General features: G+C 42.1%; 1 protein-coding gene across 4 annotated transcripts; it reads left to right on the top strand.

Moving 5' to 3' along the window:
- Window positions 1-302: 302 nt before the first annotated feature.
- On the top strand, window positions 303-10962 carry snw1 (SNW domain containing 1). Of its 4 annotated transcripts, none has more exons than XM_079291401.1 (14): window positions 303-349; window positions 856-1009; window positions 1194-1355; window positions 2472-2567; window positions 2742-2848; window positions 3964-4068; window positions 5978-6047; window positions 6171-6236; window positions 6461-6577; window positions 6678-6819; window positions 7495-7597; window positions 8053-8170; window positions 8577-8740; window positions 10267-10962. In XM_079291401.1, the coding sequence occupies exons 1-14, from the start codon at window positions 336-338 to the stop codon at window positions 10457-10459; spliced, it is 1611 nt and encodes a 536-aa protein (XP_079147527.1). In that variant the 5' UTR covers window positions 303-335; the 3' UTR covers window positions 10460-10962. The 4 variants fall into 4 exon arrangements, with proteins under 4 accessions (XP_079147527.1, XP_079147526.1, XP_079147525.1 ...); XM_079291400.1 differs by having other exon boundaries at window positions 7492-7597; XM_079291399.1 differs by having other exon boundaries at window positions 6678-6822.
- Window positions 10963-20218: the final 9256 nt, after the last annotated feature.

The following is a 20218-nucleotide window of genomic DNA, read 5'->3' as shown; positions in this document are numbered from 1 at the left end:
AATGTAGTGGAGTAAAAAGTACAATATTTCCCTCTGAGATGTAGTGGAAGTACAAAAAATGGAAACACTGAGCTTGTACTTAAGTACAGTACTTAAGCAAATATACGTTACATTCCACCACTGATCATTATATTTACTCTTACCACTCACAGCTTATCAAATCTATACAATGTAATGCTTTTAATAAATAGGTGGAATAATGTAGAGCAGGATTGAGTCCAGTCTATTGGTCCGCCAAAAATAATTGCCCACCCCTGGTCTACATAATCAACCATAGACATGCCCATCGATGCTACCGCGCATGCCCAGCTCATTGCTAAGGAAGAAAGGGGGAAATGGCTCTGACAACGTGAGTACCGCGACCAGGCCTTCAGTGTTTTTATTTCATGTGATTGCATCAGATGTCGTTTCCACTTAACTGTGTGCGATGTTTTGGTTGCCTTAAATAGTTTACATTGATGTTTTTGGTCTGCCCGTTATTGTTTCCTTGTTTTTATCGAAGCTAATGGCTTCAGCTAATGCTAGCTAGCTAAAATGGTATGTCGTAAACTACCATTCGCTAACTAACTAGCTAGCTTAACAGCACGCAGCCATGATCAACAACACGGTGTTATCAACTGTTTACTCGTGATGCGCTAGCTATATGCTTCAGTGTGGTTCATAGAATTCGCAACAGTGTGTTGCCTGACTGTTAGCTAGCTGCATTTCCGTTTTAACAGCTAAAGTAAGTTAACGCTAAGTGTAACGTTACCCGGTGCCACTGTTGGCTAACGCAAGCTGGGGTTTAACTTTACATCAACTTAGCTAACGTGACTGTACATATGATCAAACAAATATTTCTTATTGTGTGTTCAGCTTTTTACCGGCGCCGACCCAGCTGTCTCAGGACCAGCTGGAGGCAGAGGAGAAGCTCCGGGCCCAGAAGTCCTACTCCACCGCCCTGGTGTCGTCCCGCAGGGAGCCCGCGCCGTATGAACACAGAAAAGGCTGGGTGCCTCGCTCACTTGACGTAAATCAGTTTTCAGTATTTTCTCATTAAGTTGTTGCGGTTTTTGGTTTGGTTGGGGTTATTGTGGGGGGCCCACACCTGGATAGCAAATTAAATGTGAGGAGCATCTGCCATAGAGCTATGCAAGACCTACCAAAACTAAGTCCATTGTCCAAGTTCCACTGTAAATGTTTTGTTTCTGTAGGACTTCGGAGATGGAGGAGCTTTCCCGGAGATCCACGTTGCCCAGTTTCCTCTGGAGATGGGTAGGAAGAAGAAGACGTCCAATGCCCTGGCTGTACAGGTGGATGCAGAAGGAAAGATCAAATATGACGCCCTCGCCAGACAAGGACAGGGCAAGGATAAGGTATACAGGCAAATGAAAAAATGTATCACGGAATCAAGGATCACTTATTGTCTTATTTCATCCATCTTATTTTCCTGTGAACTAACATCAGACGGCCAGGAGTAGGCTGTTTAATGTAGTCGCCTAGGTCCTAGCCGGGTTAGCTTAGCTTCCATCTCAGCTCTCCTCCCTCTCTCTCCTGGGGACATTTGGTGGCATTTTGTCTGGCCGGTTGGTTGGCTGTGGGCGATGATCGTCTTAAAGTCTGCTGCAGTTATTCCACATCCTTTGCAGAGGTGGATGAATGTATTCTGTCATATGCTATTAGTGCTCCAGTAATAACAACAAAGATACAAGATGAAAATAATGTGCAAAATGTATGTGAGCTACCGGCTGCAGCATGTACATGCGCAGGATGATTTATTTTTGTCAGCTAACTACTGAGGTCAGCGTCGCACTGGTTCTCTCGACAAAAAGCCAATGGGACCTTTCTATTGGATTTAGGATTATTGTGGAAAATAACCTCTGTGGCAAACACATGTTTATGATACTTTCATGTTTTGTTCATAATATTCTCTAATGAACACCTTTTTAGGATTTTGGAAGTGTAAATGCGTCGGAAGAAGGAGAAAGCTACTTTTGGCAATAAACGAACTACACCACGGTCGCTTTAGCGCGAGTACACACAGCGTGGCTATAAAGACAGACTTGTCTGCGTGAGGATGTTTTGTAGTCTTAGCAACTGCCTTTTTTATTCTTTTTAAAGCTGGGGATATTTATTGACTTATTTTTGTCATAGTAAAACAACTTTAAGATCTCTTAAGCTTGTTTTAACGACAGACCTTAGTTCAGGCATTTAACCAAAAACCAATCTAAAAAACTCTGACTATACAAGCGAACCAGAAGTGCAAAAGTGCAGCACTCAATGCGTTGCATTCATATTGTTACCTACACTGACACTAGCTTAATACTGATTGTTTCTTTTAATGTCATTCACAGAATAAACACACTCTGTACCATGATGCACATTGTTAAAACAATCCATTGCCATGTGGTGTATGTCATTTTCAGATGTGAGTCTTAGTTTGCTTCATGAGTTTGTTATTTCTAGTCATTTCTTATCTTTATTTGTTGCAGGTGATCTTCAGTAAGTACACTGACCTTCTACCAAAGGAAGTTCTTAATGATGACACTCCAGAACTCCAGAAGCCTGATGAGGAGGCTATAAAAGAGGTAAGCCATGCTGCAATGTGTATTTATGGGAAAAACTGAGTTACAAGGAGGTTGCCATCAGATCAAGTTCTTCATGGGACTATATATTTGACTACTCAAAGATCATATAATAATCTTTACATTATTTACCCAGGGAGAGCAGTCAGTATTCATTTTGTCCATTTGTCTTTGTAGCTGACTGAGAAGACCCGCAGTGCCCTGGACAAGCAGGTGTCTCAAAAGATTGCTGCTGCCATGCCTGTAAGAGCTGCAGACAAACAAGCCCCTGCCCAGTACATCAGGTATGTATTGAATCAGGGCTGGAGATAAGGTAGCTGAAATATTTGACTTGCCAGGTAGCCAAACGTACTGGACCAATATTTAAAATGTAAGCCTATTGAAAATAGATCACATTAACAGTAGGGGTGGGGGAAAAAATCGATACAGCATAGTATCGCGATATTTTGCGTGGCGATATTATAGCGATACATGGAAGCCAAGTATCGATTTTTTAATTTATTTTATAAACAATAAAAAAAAAAAAGAAGTTTTTTAGAAAAATCAAATCAATTACTTTTTCAGTCCACTAGATGGTGCGGAGTTATTTTCTGGTGAGGTCAGCAAAGATCCCGGGTCAGTGTGATTGGTAGGAAGTTGGTCAAAACAAAGAGAGACATCACAACGGGGTTAAATCTGTCAACAGTAGCCAGGCTCATGGGGAGAGTGCAGCGCATAACTGTCTCTCTGCCCTCGACGTCCACGCATCACAAGTTATACTGAGTTATATAACTCTTATATCCTACTTATAGAAGTTATAGTTCATATGCTGAGTCCACACGTTTGCATTTAGTTAAGTTGGACTATGTAGTAATACAAACAGTTAAGTTTGTCAGGTTCATGCAACATTTATGACATTGTTGGTCAGTCTGTCTGCTTGACAATCATATTCTGCTGCAATAAACATGATTGAAGTGAGATGAACAGACTGAAAACTTTATCTTATTAGTTAAAACATGTTGACACAGTTTTCCTTTGGGGACATGAGTTGAAAAAAGTAATAAATCGCAATATATGTTATCGCAATACTCAGAATATCGCAGTATCGTGATATATCGAAGTATCGTGATAATATCGTATCGCGAGATCTCTGGCGATTCCCACCCCTAATTACCAGTGAGTTTGACAATTGGACAAAAGAAGGCAACAAGTATGAATTGTATCCTACTGAATTGCAGTACGACAGGCTACATGTCTGATTAAGTTAGTTGTTCCAAATGTTGCTATGCTATTAGCTCTGTTATTTAGCCAAACAGGTCTGTGCTCCTGACCAGCCATGAAACACGTGTCCTGTATTTGTTTGTGTGAAGGTAAAAGTTGTATGTATTGTGACGCATTTCTTCCTCTTTCTCTCCCCTAGATACACCCCGTCCCAGCAAGGAGTGGCTTTTAACTCTGGGGCCAAACAGAGGGTGATCCGCATGGTGGAAATGCAGAAAGATCCGATGGAACCTCCACGTTTCAAGTGAGTAGATATGTGTCCAACACAGTAACTTGAAGCCATATACAAAGACTGCTTTGATAGATTTTCATTCTAAAGGGTAGTTGATAGGGACCGAACTCATGTTTCGGTGCAAGCAGAATACACGGTATGTAGACTGGTGCATGTAATGTCGAACCAAAGTTCACAAGCTTGAGTTCCGCCTGGAAACCTTTAGCTGTACGCCATTAGCAACATATACTGAGGTTAGGACAAATGCTATGGTGCGCACAAATGAAACTGCGGGTTCCCGATGCTCCACCCTTGTTGGGGTTGTGAATGGAAACGCATTCAACAGCATCACCCAGATGTGCTGATCACCAGGCTGATAAATGTTGCAATGCAGCCAAGCCTGAACTAATTAAACACTCCATGTAAATTGTATGCAAGTGTAATTATTTTTTCAATCATAGCATTAGAGATCCCTTTCACTTGTATAGTTTATCTTGACCTGTTGGGAAAGTGTTTGTTCAGTGTTTAAATCGTTTTTATTGAAAATAGTTTACCAAAGTTGCCCATGGGCAAAATGCTGCCCCAGTCCCCAGCAAGAGGATTTTGTCTTTGACACTTACAAAATAAATGAAAGGAAATGTATCTTTATGTTTGCCTGCACCGAACCCGTCTTCCTAAACCAGGGTGTAAACCAAACTCATTTCTGTGTACCATTGCAACCGCAGTATTTCATGGAATTGGTAGAATTATTCAAATACACACTTATCAGCCATTTTAATTCATAATGTCTATTACTTTTCATTGTTTTTTTGCGATAATAACTACTAACTTTTTATTATTTAAAAAAAAAAAAATCCTCCTCAGTTAATTTAATACAATTCTATTCAGTGTATATGCTGTGCATTTTTATTACTTTGTTTTCTTAAATTGAATAAGTCCTGCTCTGTTATTTTATTATATTGTGTATATAGTGTGCATTTTCCATACCCAATATTTTATTGTGTGTGTGTCTCTCGCTCTCGCTCTCGCTCACATATATTTATATATATTCAGGTCTTAGAGGCTTTGCTGTTGCTACTATTACTGCTACCATCAATATTATTACTACCACTATTACTTATACGACAACTGCTACTGCTATTCATGCTACGAAAAGTAGTAATACTTCTACAGCTATTAGTATGACTGCTACTAGTACTGCTGCTACATCTTCTACTGCCATTACTATTACTACTACTGTGATATTAAATACTACGACCAATACTACAGCTGTTACTATGACTACTGATACTACGTCTTCTACTTCTTCTAATTACTAATACTTCTACTTCTACTACAACTTCTACTATGACTACAAATATCACTACTACTAGTACTTATTCAAATGCTACTAATACTTCTACGAATAATACTTATACTAAAACCTATACTACTACAAATATCACCACTGATGAATTTTTTTTAAGCCACAGAAACTGTTCAAATATCAACATGTTCAGCTCTTTCAGGAGAGGTGTGACATGACTTTTCATATTTGTAATCTTTAAACTCTTTGAATTATTAAGGTTTTTGCAATTTGTTTTTGAATTGGATATCTATTTTCAGCAATGTTTTTGCGATTAATTTCAGTTTTCAGCTTTTTCAGCAGGAAATTCTTTTTCTAGTTCAGATTGCGTCTCTTACACACATAAAGATAAAGTTGTGAACACCGGCTGAATATCTATGACCAGAATCATAACTGTATTGTAACTGCTGCTGTGTAAAGGGAATACTGCTGTTAAAAAGAACCGTATTTGTTTAAAGTGTTTGCAAACCAAATGTTATTGCACTTTTGTACATAGCAGTACATATAGCAGTTTAATCGCATGCTTTTTTGCTCACGATCCTTTTGACTGTCTGTCTCAAAAAAATGCTGAAGAAATATGACAATTGTATGTTTCAGGATCAACAAGAAGATTCCTCGTGGACCCCCATCTCCCCCCGCCCCTGTCATGCATTCCCCAAGCAGAAAGGTACAGTTGGATGAATCATTGTGCTTTTCAGTACCTTCATGCAATATATTGAAGCATCTAAATGAATGAGATTGAATTGTCCTAAAGCTGTTTTGTTTGACGGCTCCTCTCCCGTTGTTGTAGATGACCGTCAAGGAGCAGCAGGAATGGAAGATTCCTCCATGCATCTCCAACTGGAAAAACGCCAAGGTAATGTGACACCACATTTAGTTTGGACTTCATTTTTAGTATCTCTAAATGTTAAACGCATTGTGAGTAGGTCATGCAGGCATGCGATTTGTTTTCCAGGCTTATTGTTTGTTTAATGTTACATTGCATAACTGTCTTTAGGGCTCGTGGTTTTGACATAGTTTCATTGCCCTCCTACCTCTTTTCCTGTCTGCTCATTTCTTTGTGTGCTGAATATCTTTCAGGGCTACACCATTCCTCTCGACAAACGTCTGGCTGCTGATGGTAGGGGGCTGCAAACCGTTCACATCAATGAAAACTTTGCCAAGCTGGCCGAGGCGCTCTACATTGCCGATAGAAAGGTACTCACCATTGTCCCTGATCAATATGTGCGTCAGAATTGTTGCAGTGCGTTTTTACCCATATTGGAATTGCATATTAAAATGTTGATTGTTTCAATAGGCCAGAGAGGCAGTAGAGATGAGAGCACAGGTAGAGAAGAAGATGGCCCAGAAGGAGAAGGAAAAGAAGGAGGAGAAACTGAGGGAATTGGCCCAGATGGCCAGAGACCGCAGGGCGGGGATCAAAAGTCATGGGGACAAAGGTGGTGAGTCAAGATAATGAACAAACAAGTCCCTTTGTCTCTTTCTTGTTTTTGAAGAATGTGTGACTAGCCTGTGTGTAGTTTTCTGAGCGAGTGGAGCAGACTCTGTTGCCAAGTTCCAAATCTGTAACACGAGTGTCGTAAGTGATGACATTTTCCGCCCGCCAGTGTTGACGGGGCCAGTAAGCTGTGAAATGTTTCTGCTTCCCTGCTGATGATTCACATGGATTTTGAGAAGAGAAATCAGTGTTGCATGTCCTGTGTTAGCGCATGCTTTTTGAATGACCATGTGGATAAATCATATCTCATTGAATCAAAATGCAAAGTCTGTGTGTGCAATTTTGTTATGAATGCCAATGTCTGCCAGCTGTTTAGTTTTGCAAGTTTACTGACCACTGACAAGTTTCTCTTCACCTCATGTTCCCTCTCCTGCTGTGTATCAACCCCCTGCCTCGCATTCCTTCCATTCCTAACCATCTCTTTCTTCCACTGTCCCTAACATCCCCTCCAACCTGTCTTCTCATTTCTCTCTTTCTTTTCACCTCTGCTCTTCTATGTACCATTTCACATCATCTGTTTCCCAATCCTCTCCTCATGTGGTTTAATTTCGTAAAACAATCCTTGTTTCTTTGCACCCCCTTCTCTCTCTTTCCATCCATCTGTCTCACATAGCAGGTGGCGAGGACAGCGAGGTCAGGGAGCGTGATGAGATCCGCCATGACAGAAGGAAAGAGAGACAGCACGACAGGAACATTTCCAGGGCTGCTCCTGATAAGAGGTGCTGGACACACACTTTAAACATACCGCACACACAGATCCACTGCTGACTCATTTAGGGGCCAGCAGTAATACTGAACAGACGCAGCAGGATCCAGCAGAGCGTGTGCTGTGCGTGCGTGTGCTGTGCGTGCGTGCGGGGGAAGTGAAATTCAGAGGAGAGCTCATTACAATCACAATTCCAGCTGTCGGAGAGCAGAAACCTTGTTATTTCAAAATTAACTTTGACTTGACTTTGAGATGTCATTTGCTGAAGGAGAGTCGAGATGTTAGTCACCAGGAGCATACGGATACATTTCTAAATACCTTATTTTATATTATACTACATGTTATTTGCTGTAGAAAATAAACATTATTAATAGAACTAGGTTCTAGGTTTCTATTACTTTCCTGTTTTTATGTCATTCTTGTCTGTGTGTCAGTACTCTAAGTTTCCGGCCTTGTTCTCTGTCCCAGGTCGAAGCTGCAGAGAGACCAGGACAGGGACATTAGCGAGCTCATCGCTCTGGGCGTTCCCAACCCTCGTTCTGCCAGTGAGGCCCAGTACGACCAGCGGCTCTTCAATCAGAGCAAGGTTAGAATACAACAGCCATCGCTGTAGATCTGAATGATTTGTGTTCACTGGACAAAAATGTGAGCATGTACAAGAGTGAATACCAAGCTCTGCAACACAAAGAAGCATTCCCTAAATAGAGAGTTAAGGCCCAGTCTGTTCCAGTCTAACAAAAAAGGGTTTCACCGAGTTTCACCTCCAGCGTTGGCCTGAAGTGGCAGCAGTTTGTGTTTTGCTGGATAGGGATTGATGTCCTCAGTCGCAGGACACACTTGATGGACTGTTTTCACAATATTTAAGTGAGCAATTTGATAAGCAAGTACAAGGAAGACGCGCATCACAATGTTCTTGGGTTGAAAAGGAGAAACTCTCAATAGGTTTAACTAATACCTTGTTGTCCACTGACGTCTCTCTTGCTCTCTCCCAGGGAATGGACAGTGGTTTTGCCGGTGGTGAGGATGAGACCTACAACGTGTACGACCAGCCGTTCCGCGGCAGCAGAGACATGGCCTCTAACATCTACCGGCCCAGCAAGAATATAGACAAGGACGCCTACACAGATGACTTCGACACGCTAATGCACAACAACAGGTACTTTCCATTAAATCTTCAGTCACATATTCTACATTTATTTTGACTGATTTTAGATTTTTAAGTCTTTACATTATCAGAATCAAAGATACTTCATTGATCCTCAGGGAAAATTGGTTCCTTTACAGTTGTTCAATTTTAGAATAATTCTAAGAAAAGTATTTAAAATATTTATTGAAATACAAAGCATAACAATAAAATAAATGTGGAAATGTGAGAAAACATGTATAACAAAAGTGTAACTGATATTAATGCTGAAAAACAGGATCTATGATGATAATGCAGGAATAGTATCAGTTAGTGCTGGGCGATATACCGGTTCAACCGGTATACTGGTTCTAATTTCCCGTATGATATGAATTTGTCACTCTTCAACAGGCAGCAGAATATATTGTTCGCCACTAAGAAGGCTACAGATGGAGCTACTTGTCTTAACTGTGTTGAGAGGGATCCCTAATCGTGGTTATAACCGGCAGAATCTTAAAAAAGACCGTGATACACATGTTTGGTCATACCGCCCAGCACTAGTACCGGTATTAGTACAGTATAAAACAATAGTAATTCCAGATTAGTTGGTTATATAGATTACATAGTTTCTGTTTTTCAGTCGGCCATGAGAAAACCAATCTAGCACGACTGATCAGAGAGACTACTTATGTGAATCACTGGTGTATGAATAAGCACGAAAGAGTAGCATTCAGAAATATGCAATAAAGAGTTTGCCCCTATCGTATTTCATGTTTAGAGACCTTGTGCATTCTTGTGTATTTATGGAGTAAATGCGATGTGAACCTTTTTCAAAGGATACTTTCAGATATAGTGTTAAGTGTAATGTGTATTTAAGCACATCCAAAGGTTAATAACTTAACAGCAGTTTCAAATGAAGTTCCCGTAGCACATAATGGATCATCTGAAGAGTTGGAGTACCTTGATGCATGCAGTATGGAAAATGTTTATCTTAGACTAGGACAGTTACCAGCAATGAACAAAACAGCTGAAGTTTGAACCTTCTCAAGTATAATTGCACGAAATAACAATAAAAGCCTGAATCAATTGAAGGTCATGCTGGCTTCCTTTGTGAAGCACAAGGCAAGCAGACGCATGACGTCCCAGCAGGAGCCCTGGTCCTTAGGGCAGCAGTGCCACACTCTGCTAGCCGAGCAGAGCCTGGCCCATATGTCTGGTCCCCAGCTTGTCGGTGTCCTCTAGGAATGTTTGGCTGGCTGCAACATCTTTGACTGCAGCAAATTCCCTGAAACATATGTTCCCTGGAGGAGTGCGATATTTCTTTATCCTTTTATCTTTATTTCTTCTCAGACAATTTGATTGAACAAGAAGCAACTTGCTAGCAATTAGCTTGTGGTTTCAAAATGGTGCCCTCTTTCCTGCTTTGAGGACAACTAAGGGACAAAAAACAAGCAACAGCAACCAATAAGATTGTCAGTGAGCACAGTGTAATGGCAACTCCGGGAGAGAAACTCTAAATTTGTTGCACACTGTAGTAATCGTTTCCTTTTTTCTGTCAGGTTTGTTCCAGACAAAGAGTTCTCAGGTGCCGACCACGGGCAGAGGCGGGATGGGCCAGTCCAGTTTGAGGAGGATCCCTTCGGTCTGGACAAGTTCTTGGAGGAGGCCAAGCAGCATGGCGGCTCCAAGAGACCGTCCACCAGCAGCCGCTCAAAGGACGACTACCACGACAAGAAACGCAGGAAGGAGTGAGAGTCCATGGATGGCAGCTGCTAGCATGTTGGAGGGCTGTGAGTCTCTATCAGGAATGATTTCAGTGTGTGAAGGAAAGGATTTATGCGTCATAAGACCTGATTTAAATGCATTACATATAGCTAAAGTGATAGCTGTTGTGTGTAAGATCAGCCTCTGCTTCTGAAAACGTCTCTCTGTCCAGCAAAGTCATTTCAGATGTGCCCTGGAAATGTGTAGATTTGAGTTAAAACAATTTTTTAAAACGATAATACAGAGTAAACTCAATGGGACCTCTTCATATTCACGTTTTGTTCATTTATCCCCACATTCCCCATTGAGTTTCTGTCTCCTGTTTTATTTCAGCCTCCGGTGTATTGGTGAGCCCAGTTAAAGCTCCTATTGGAGGCTAGATATGTACAGCAGTATAAACTTCTCTGTAAGATCTGAACCAAACCGGCTTAATCATTCTTGTACATTACTACCAATGGAATCAATTTGGAATAAAATGTTTATTGTTGAGTAAACAATTTCGTATGGTATTTACAAATTTTGAAATGACTCTTGATGTTTTCTCCCTGTCATTTTTCTCAGTCCAGTTCAGAGCTGCTTAATCTCAACCTTTACAGCAGAGTGGGAGTCAGTTGTGTAATTACTCTAGTTTTCTCGTAGTAGATTTTTCCTTATTTGAATCACTTCCTGACTAATGCAAACCATTTACATAGATGATTAAATGCCTAAAATGTATTTAGTGAAGCCATCTATTACAAGGACATTTTTACCAGAAATGGGCTCTGCGATGACTAGAACAAAACTGGTTCCATTAATTACAATTAATTATGATTCATGCAGTCTGACAGTTTTATTTTCCCGGGCTCCGTAAAATAATCAGCGGGGCATTACACAGCTCAGCAAACCCCCCCCCCCCCAAATCTCTGCATAGTGCCAACTTTCACTCGTGCCTGAATAGGGCTCAGACAGTTGTTATATGCACATGATTTATGTTTTATTCAAGAGGCAGTTTCATGGATTCCATTATTGCAGTGTTCTGGACTTGCATGTTATGTTTTATTGCTGGTCTTGTTCCAGCATCACAAATTATAGCCTTAGAACTGAGGAAAAAAATACAAATGACCAGGAAGAATCCAAACCAAATGAAATGGAGTTCTGTGGATATCCAAAAAACCCACTCGTTGTAAAATGTTCTGGATGTACATTATGGTGGATGGTTATGTTCATTATAATTTGCTAACTTAAAACCACCTTGTTTGAAGAATCATAATGGGATTCCAATGAAGAGTTTACTGGTAATCAACTACATTTCTATCCTGCTAAACATGTCTGAGTGGAGGCCGTGAAATAATGAATTCTTTTTTTTTTTATTTGCCTATTGTCTCAGTCACATTGTTTGCTTAATTTTAAAGCTAAAATAATCAAATTTTCAGTTGTTGATTTGACCACACCAGTGGTTACTGGTGGTTAAACACAGTCGTAATAGTACATCATCATCATTTCCCTTTATGCCTCTTGGCATGTAGGGCAGCAACAAGTCTTCCCCTCCTGTCTGTCCCGGGCGAGTCGCTGGATGGTGCCCCATGAGTGGTTGAGGCTCTGCATCTCCTCCTCCACAGTTCTTCTCCATGTGTTTCTTGGTCGGCCTCTTTTTCTTTTTCCTTCTGGTGTCCAATGTCAGGCTGTTCTTGTGATATCAGCAAAATCTTTTCTCAACACATGTCCTATCCATCCCCATCTTCTTATTAGGATGGTCTCCATGCTTTCGTGTTGGCATTTGTCATACAGGTCTTTATTTGAAATGGTGTTTGGCCAGAAGATGTGCAGTATTCATCTTAAACTCTTGGAGTGGAAGGTTGATAGTCTGTTGAGGTCTTCTTGTGTCATTCTCCAGCATTCACAACCAAACAACAGGGTGGATAATACAGCTCTGATACAATTTTAAGTTTGGTCTTGATGGTGTACTGCTGTGACCTCCATATGTTATTCAGTACTTTGAAAGCGTTCCTTGTGGCAGCAGAGCTGATGGAGAGAAGAAATCATTCTTTCGTTTGCCAGCGGTCATTACACATCAAGGAAATAACACGAAGGAGCTATCCAAGCGACGTCGCGAGAAATGGCTGTCACGCATCTCTCGAGATATAAAGGAATGGAATTTGGCGTACACTAGAGTATGTGCGGATCACTTTATAAGTGGTCAGTGATTTTATTTACAAATTCGTTTGTGAACAGTATTTAATAAAGGAAATATAAATTAATCCGATAAGACTACTTCGGTAAACTTGTATTTCAATGTTTATTACAAACTGTTTCAGGTAAACCCTCTACTCTCCAAGATGCCGATAATCCAGACTGGTCTCCGTCTCTAAAACTTGGACATGAGAAGGTTACCGAAGCTTCATCGGCCCGTGACAGCAGTCGGTACCAGAGACGTGTCGAGCGCGTACAACAGGCGAAACACAGAGATGCAGCCTCAGCATTGCTTGATATGAGTTTAACGTCGGATCATGCATATGACAGCCCACCAGCAGCAGAGGATGAGGACGAGGATAAGAATAACCAAGCCAACCAGACAGACCTCGGTGGGGCCACGATTGCAGCAATGCAAGCTGAGATGCAGCGCCTACTCTCGGAAAATCTGAATTTGAAAAAGGAACTTTCCGATGAACGATCCATGTAAATTAAAAAATGTGAAAGAGTCGATGTTTTTATCTTACATAACTGATCATTTGTATAAACATGGGACAGAGTTAATGATTTGTTCAAACATGTTACGAAGGAAGTGGTTCGTACAAACAAGACATGATGTGAAGATAGGACAGTTAATGATTCATGATTACCCAAACAAATTTAGAAAGTGATCATTTTTACAAAAATATAACCGGTTTGAACAATATACACAATCATTGCTAATAATTATTGTGAGTAATTAACATCTTATGATGTTTTGGTCGGCACATGGATAAAGTCCTTGTAATAGACTAAATAAAAAAAAATACAAAAGTCAACAATGAATTAAGTTGTTTAAATCCAGCTCTGTTCTACACAGCAGGAGAGATGTGCTCCCCTCAGCCTGTAGTGCTGAGGACGGCTTCATAATGGCTCTCCTCTCAGCTCTTGTCTGCCGTTATGAATGTGCACAGAGGAAGATGAATGAGATTGTTATTCGTGAAGGTAAGAGGAAATTGGTTCCTTGGCATTGCTTTTGTGTGCTGGTGGATGTAAACGGTGAGCATATTGTGTTGGGCTACAATGGAATCCTCAGGTCAGACAGCGGCCATGATGGATAGCTTTTTATCTTTGCTCCACAAGGTAACAAACCCCGAAATAATAAACAATATTGAGTTGTTGCTGACTTGAGTATAGCTTGGTTTGTTTTGTGATGCCATTAGTGATATTTCGGCCTCCTTCCTCCCTTCAATGGCAGCAAAGCAACACGTTTGGTGATAAATGTCCCCACTGCTGCAGTTGACCTGTCGAAGACTGGAGCCAGAGAGAAAGCTTATCTCGCTCTTTTCTTCCAGTATTAAAGGCTGCTGCTGAACCAGAGGCTGCATTTGTGTTTTGTTGGAAAACAATGGTTCTCTCTGCCAATGACTATTCTTCCTCCACATGGCCAGATGAGTCATTGTAGGAGTAAAGAGACTGAATCAAAAGGGTAAGCCTTACTCCATATGCTGAAACATTTAGGCACAGCTAACCCCACCCCAAATAATGATGTGACAGTGCGTGTTCCATAAGCTGTCAGGCAATGTTTCTGTTGTGACATCACAAGGGTGTGGCCTTTTTCCTTATAAAAGTAGTGTCAGCTTGACTTAAAGCTGCAGTAATCAAATGTGTTGTGAGAAAGGATCAAATGACTACACGTGTGGAAGGGGTCACTCTTGGTGATGAACCCACAGAGAATGACCCCCCCCCCCCCTTTTTATGGCACACAACTATATTGTAACATTCTGGTTCAGACTTACTGCTCTAATGGACCTTTTTCCAGTTGCAACAAAGCAAAAGTCTCACCCACTATATCTAAACATAGCAGGAAATTTGTGTTTGGTCGATTAATTCTTTGTTGGAACAATGATTCTTGCCAATGCCAACAGAGTGGTTTATCAGAGACGACCTCCAGAAAGTGGGAGTGGAGAGGATGGAATGGCCTGCAGCAGTCCTGACCTCAACCCCATTGAACACTTGTGGGATCAGCTTGGGCTTGCTGGTCGTGCCAGTGACCGACACAACCATGTTGGCTGACTTGCGACAAATGCTTTTTGAAGAATGGGATGCATCCCACAGCAGTGTGCGAGCAGGCTGATGACCAGCATGAGGAGGAGGAGCCAGGCTGGTGTGGCTGTGTATGGTTCTTCCACACGCTGCTGAGGCGCCTGTTTGTTCAATCAATAAATTGCCAATATGTCTCGTTTCTTCAGACTTCAATCATCCAATTCACCAAACAACACGAGTCAATGGCAGGATAACTGTTTGCATTGGCAGAGAAGATTTGGCACATTTTTAACCCACATACTCAGCTCTGCTGCTCATCCCACAATGCATGTTCCTTACAAAAGGCACCATTTAAAAGGGAAATAAACAGGCTTTCCAACGGTAGAACATTTATTGCCAAGAAGCATTGTTACAACAAAGAAATAATCTACCAAACACAAATTTCCTTACTCTGTGCTATGTTTATATCTGACTGGTAAACATGTCGGACAATATGACAGCTTAAGAGTCAGACAGTAGAGACAATAGCCGAGCTAAAAGGAGTGAATATCGACATTCTTCACGAGACCAGAAATAATAAATAAATGCTGTTGCTCCATGTCATCTAGATACAGGCAGCTGTTTGCTGACATGTAACTCTATGAGGTGATAATATGTCAGTGTTATGTTTAGCTTGTTTTATTGCCCTCAAGAATAGACTGAATGCTGCTTTTACATGCATTATGTAAAACATTCATACGGTCTAGTGTCAAGAAAAGTTGAGCCCACAGAGCTGCCTCGAAAACATGCATACACGATCAGGGGAAGGTCAGGATATAAAAAGCATAAAGCATATACTCAGAAATCAATAGTTAAAGTGTAATCGAAAGATAAAGTGTATGATCATTATATAACAAAATGTTTAATCAATATGTAACGAATGTTTAATACATAGAGTGATTTAACAAATGTAAACCTGATAATAATATGTGTATCTGAGTATAGTGCAGTCTGAGTGTAGAAAGTACGGAGAAAGAGGAAGTAAGCAGGGTGTTGGCTTCAAGGGATGGGGAAATAATGATGGTTGAGAAGAAAAGACACAAAGCACAATAATGATGAAGGATGAGATCAATAATCATTTTATAAGCAAATGTGTACTAACCAAACCGATTTAACAAATGTAAAAACTGATTAACAAATGTTCTGTGTGACCGGAGCTGCGATGTAAGAAAAGTGTTTTGTCAGGATGAGTTGGCAAAAAGAGAAAGGGGAAGTGCAACAGATGTTGAACACCCAGACAGGGAAGTTGGGGTGATTTCCTCATGCACACACACACAAAAGTTAGGTCATTTTCGAAGCACAGGCACCAGATCAATGATGTCATGTTAATCACGGGCTGAGGGAGGACGTGTTGAGGAAGAGGGGGGAGAGACGCGAGAGGCAGCCCAAAAGTGTTATAAAAGAAGTAACTTGCAAACAGCAAGACGGGAATTCACGATGGGACGCCGACCGAGCCATCCATGGAGAAACACTGGACCTCGTTCGACAGCCGCGTCCGAGGACTTCGTCTCTGTTCACGGAAAGAAGATCGCCGTTCGTGGACAAGAATTGAAAGACGGAGAATCACCTCTCCCCCCTGCTCGCCTTTACCAACTGGACAACGGAGAAGACGCAGCAGCCTGAGAAAGACTTTGTACTGAGTTTTGTGGACTGTTGGCCGAACTTCGCTGCGAGAGCAGGAGGACCGAGGGTCTGGCCAGACCTTCGCTCCTAACAACTCCAAAAGAACCTTTTCATCGCACCATTGAACATCCAGCTCCAGCCGAGCCGTCTCGGCATCTAAAACTAATGAGTATAATCGAAGAAGAAAATTAAAGTAACGAATCAAGTGTAGTAACGTTTTATGTGAGCTGTAGCTTTAACCCTTGCAAACTAACCAAATATAACCTGCAATAAATATCTAATCTGCATTTAAAGTAAATTTCTCAAGTGCATTCATTTGCTCAAGTAGTAAAAAGTTCCTCGTGGTAGTAAAAAGTTAAAGCCATTGTATGTCTAACAACTGAGTTCTGTAAGGTTATCCTAGAGACCGAATCCACTTAACAACCCCTTACGGTTTTAGCAAGAAGTAATCCTAGCCGTTAAAACCTAACCTGGCATTTACCAAGAGCACGGATCCATAAGAGGGAAGCTGCCATAACCGACGCGACTGGTAGGAGCGCCCGGGGTCAGGGTGGCCCCTCGACCGAGTGCACTCAGACCGGAGGAAGCAGGGTAGACGTCGGGAGTAACGGCAGTTAGAAGAGCCAGGCGAGTTCCCTCGCAAGAACACCAGCTCGACAATCTTTTAATAGAGAGCTGAGTCAGTAAGTAGCCCCGTATCGGGCCAGAAGTACCCCAGGATCTAACACTAGGATGATGTGTATGTAAATGCATATATATGAACATGGCTGACAGCTGTGTAGGATTCTACTGAAAACAATTCTTGTATATTACAATCTGCAGATTCCCTCAGGCCTGGGTATAACGATGCAGTTATTATCTAATTCATATTGTGAATATATAGTGTGAATACAGTGTACAAAGCCACGGAGTCTGTAAATGGAATCTGTCAAACTGACATTCACCATTAGCAGAACACATCTGAGCAACCTGTCTCCTCTGTCACTCACTTTCTTATCATTAGTTCCTCTTCTGCACATATTTATGTCTGAATTCACTCATTATACTTGCTGTCTAGGATGGGACAGTCCACTGCTCACTGGAAAGTGGTCTGCCTGTCACTGTCCGTCCTGTCTGCCTTCTGTGATTCCTAGAGAGCAGATTCTGTCCTCTCGTCAGAGGCTCCCTCTGTGGTTCATTTATCATATTGGAGAGATTTAGACAGGCGTAACCATCTCTAATGGTCGTGTCAATCAGAAGGCAGCCTACCTGCTGCACACTTGCGGCAGGGCCCTCCCACCACGGTTGGGAGGGCCCTGCCGCCCAAGAGTGCACTTGAACCGCTCTGGGATTTGCTGTGACAGAAATTGATTGACACCTCAGCCAATGTCTTCATCTGAGGAAAGAGCTGAGCTACACGGACTGTGGTTGGAGTGGAACCCTGGTGGTAGACTTGTATATGTTGCTCATATGTTGATGATGCAAGAAAGTAGCATCTACTCTTTCGCCACACTGCACTAGTTGCATTTGCAATGTCAAAAGCAGTGCTCTGGTTGACACTTAATCTGTGGTTGTTAGAAACGTTGATTGCAGGAAATATCAGTCAGCACTAGAATGGCTCATTGATTGGGATGTGACTTGTACTCACTCTGTTTGTGCATGAGTATAATTCCTAGCATTAAATCGGCTCGTTTATACTCCTTTATATAGTTATAATTGTGATTTCATCATTTGTTATCTACCACATTTAGACTTCCTCTTTGGCAGTGTTTGGTCTTAATAGGCTGCCGGGTAAGAGGAGGAGAGATGGATCCTCATGATTTCATTAAAGCAGGGAAATTGCAACAGAGAGCAGAAATACATGTTGGGATCTAAAGGAGCGTGTTTGGGTTATCAGCATTTAAGAAACTGAATTCTTGACATCAATAGAATTATTGATGTATGTAACAATTATTAATGATTATTAATATAAACGGGGCACCACCCTGCGAACAGGGACCAATAACCAAACGATAAAACTAAGTCTCATAATTAGTAGTCACTCATAATGTCAATAGTCTGCGTATGACTACACATTCAGTGACAGTGAAGGTTTAAGTTCGAGCACAGGCTACTACATACAGTCTTATCAAATACATATGCACAAGTAATCACAGACGACTGCTCCTTAAAGTATAACAGAGTTTATTGAATCAAAATAATAAATGATCAAATCAATTAATAGTGCAACCAACAAACGTTATCATACGATTTTATATGCCTAAACTAAAGAATGAATAAAGTGGATGAGGGTGTATGTCTGTGTGTGTATGTGTATGTGTGTGTGTGGGTCTGTGGGTCGAACAGGAAGGAGTCTTACAGCTACGCTAAAGACTACAAAGATGGCGGCGTCGAGTGACGCTGGCCAAAGGGGAGGGGCCTTAAGAACTACAGCTAAAAACTACAAAGATGGCGGAGTCGAGGGACCCGGACAAAATGGCAGAATGGGGCTGCTGTACGTAATTCACGTTTGCCTGGGCAGCACGTGATGTGAGGCGCTCGTTTGAACGAGGTTCCCCAGGGGTAGAACTAGGAGCTATGTGTATGTGTGTTTCGTGAAAGGAGGAAAGAGAAAAAGGAGCGAGAACTCGAAGTGAATCACGCTTCGGCGTGCGATGTGGTAGGGAGCCTGATTGCTGGCTCTATCATGCATAAATATACCGCTGTCGTCTTGGAACTGCCGGTAACTTATGCCGTGATAAGCCACGCACCTCAGCTCGCTCACCGAGTCGAGTTAATGAAAAGAGAACTTCCACCCGGAGTGGAAGACAATGAATGAAAAGAAATCAAATAAATCCAAGCAAACAGTCACAGTTAATACACGAATACAGCGGAGCTTCTCTCGTCCGCGAGGAGTTGCGTAATATCTCGATATCACGCGACAGTAATTTAAACAACAAAAACACGGGAATATCAACATATAAATGAATGGCCTGAATTAAACTTAAATTAATTTAAGCTAAGCTATGCCCAAATGCCAAGAACCTTACTTGTAGATGCTTCGTTGCAACGTTGAAGGGTTCGTGAGCAAAGTTGTCCTTTTTCTTCGAGAGGAAGGGGGGGGGGGGTGCTTCTCAGCGCGGCGTTGAGCTGGCGCTGTTTCGGTCTGTCGTGGCGCAGCTCGCTCTGGAGCAAATGCAGACGTGATCTGTCCTCGCGGCAGGGAGGGTGATCTAACTTCGGCTGACGGCGTGGTCCGTGCGTCTTACCGGGAATCGTCGGTGAAGGAGGGAGGCGTTGTCGTCTTTCCTTCGCCGGAATGTGTGCACCAAAAGAAAAAGGAGCAAAAAGCGCTGAACTGATCGCTGAAGCAGATTCGTTATCGCGGGCTGTTTCATCCAGCGAAACGGCTTGTCAGGGTTTGAGTAGGGTTGAAGGGCCGTGGCTTCCTCGTGGCCAGCGTTGCGCTGGCGGGGAAAGTTGGTTCTTCTGTGGCCTGGACGGGGGTGTCCGAGCAAAGAGAGCGTGGTGTGCTCCCTGTTCGACGGAGGTCGACGGGAAAAAGCTGGATTCTCTGTGGCCTGGACAGGGGGGGGTCCGGGCGAGGAGAGCGGTGTGTGCCTCCTGTTAACCCCGGAGGGAGAGTTGGAAAAAGCCTAGAAGTGGGGGCAGCAGATAGTTTTATAGAACAGAGGTCGAACCACAGGGGTCCTGGGGTCTCTTGGCTCTCGGCCAATGAGATTGCCGCGGTTACCATGGTTATTTGGGGGGGGGGAATTCACACCTGAGTGTGAAATCCCTTTGCTCTCCTCAAACTACAAGTCAGGATGAGACCTTTGCTTGAAAAAGCGAAGGCCTGATTGTCTTTGTCCACAGCACATGTTTAAGCCATATGCCAGAGCCCAACATCCCCCCTTTGTTCTGAAGAGCGAG

The sequence above is a fragment of the Melanostigma gelatinosum genome (assembly GCF_949748355.1).
Source record: "Melanostigma gelatinosum genome assembly, chromosome: 19".
NCBI lineage: Eukaryota > Metazoa > Chordata > Actinopteri > Perciformes > Zoarcidae > Melanostigma > Melanostigma gelatinosum.
This window is presented reverse-complemented; position numbering and strand designations above follow the sequence as displayed.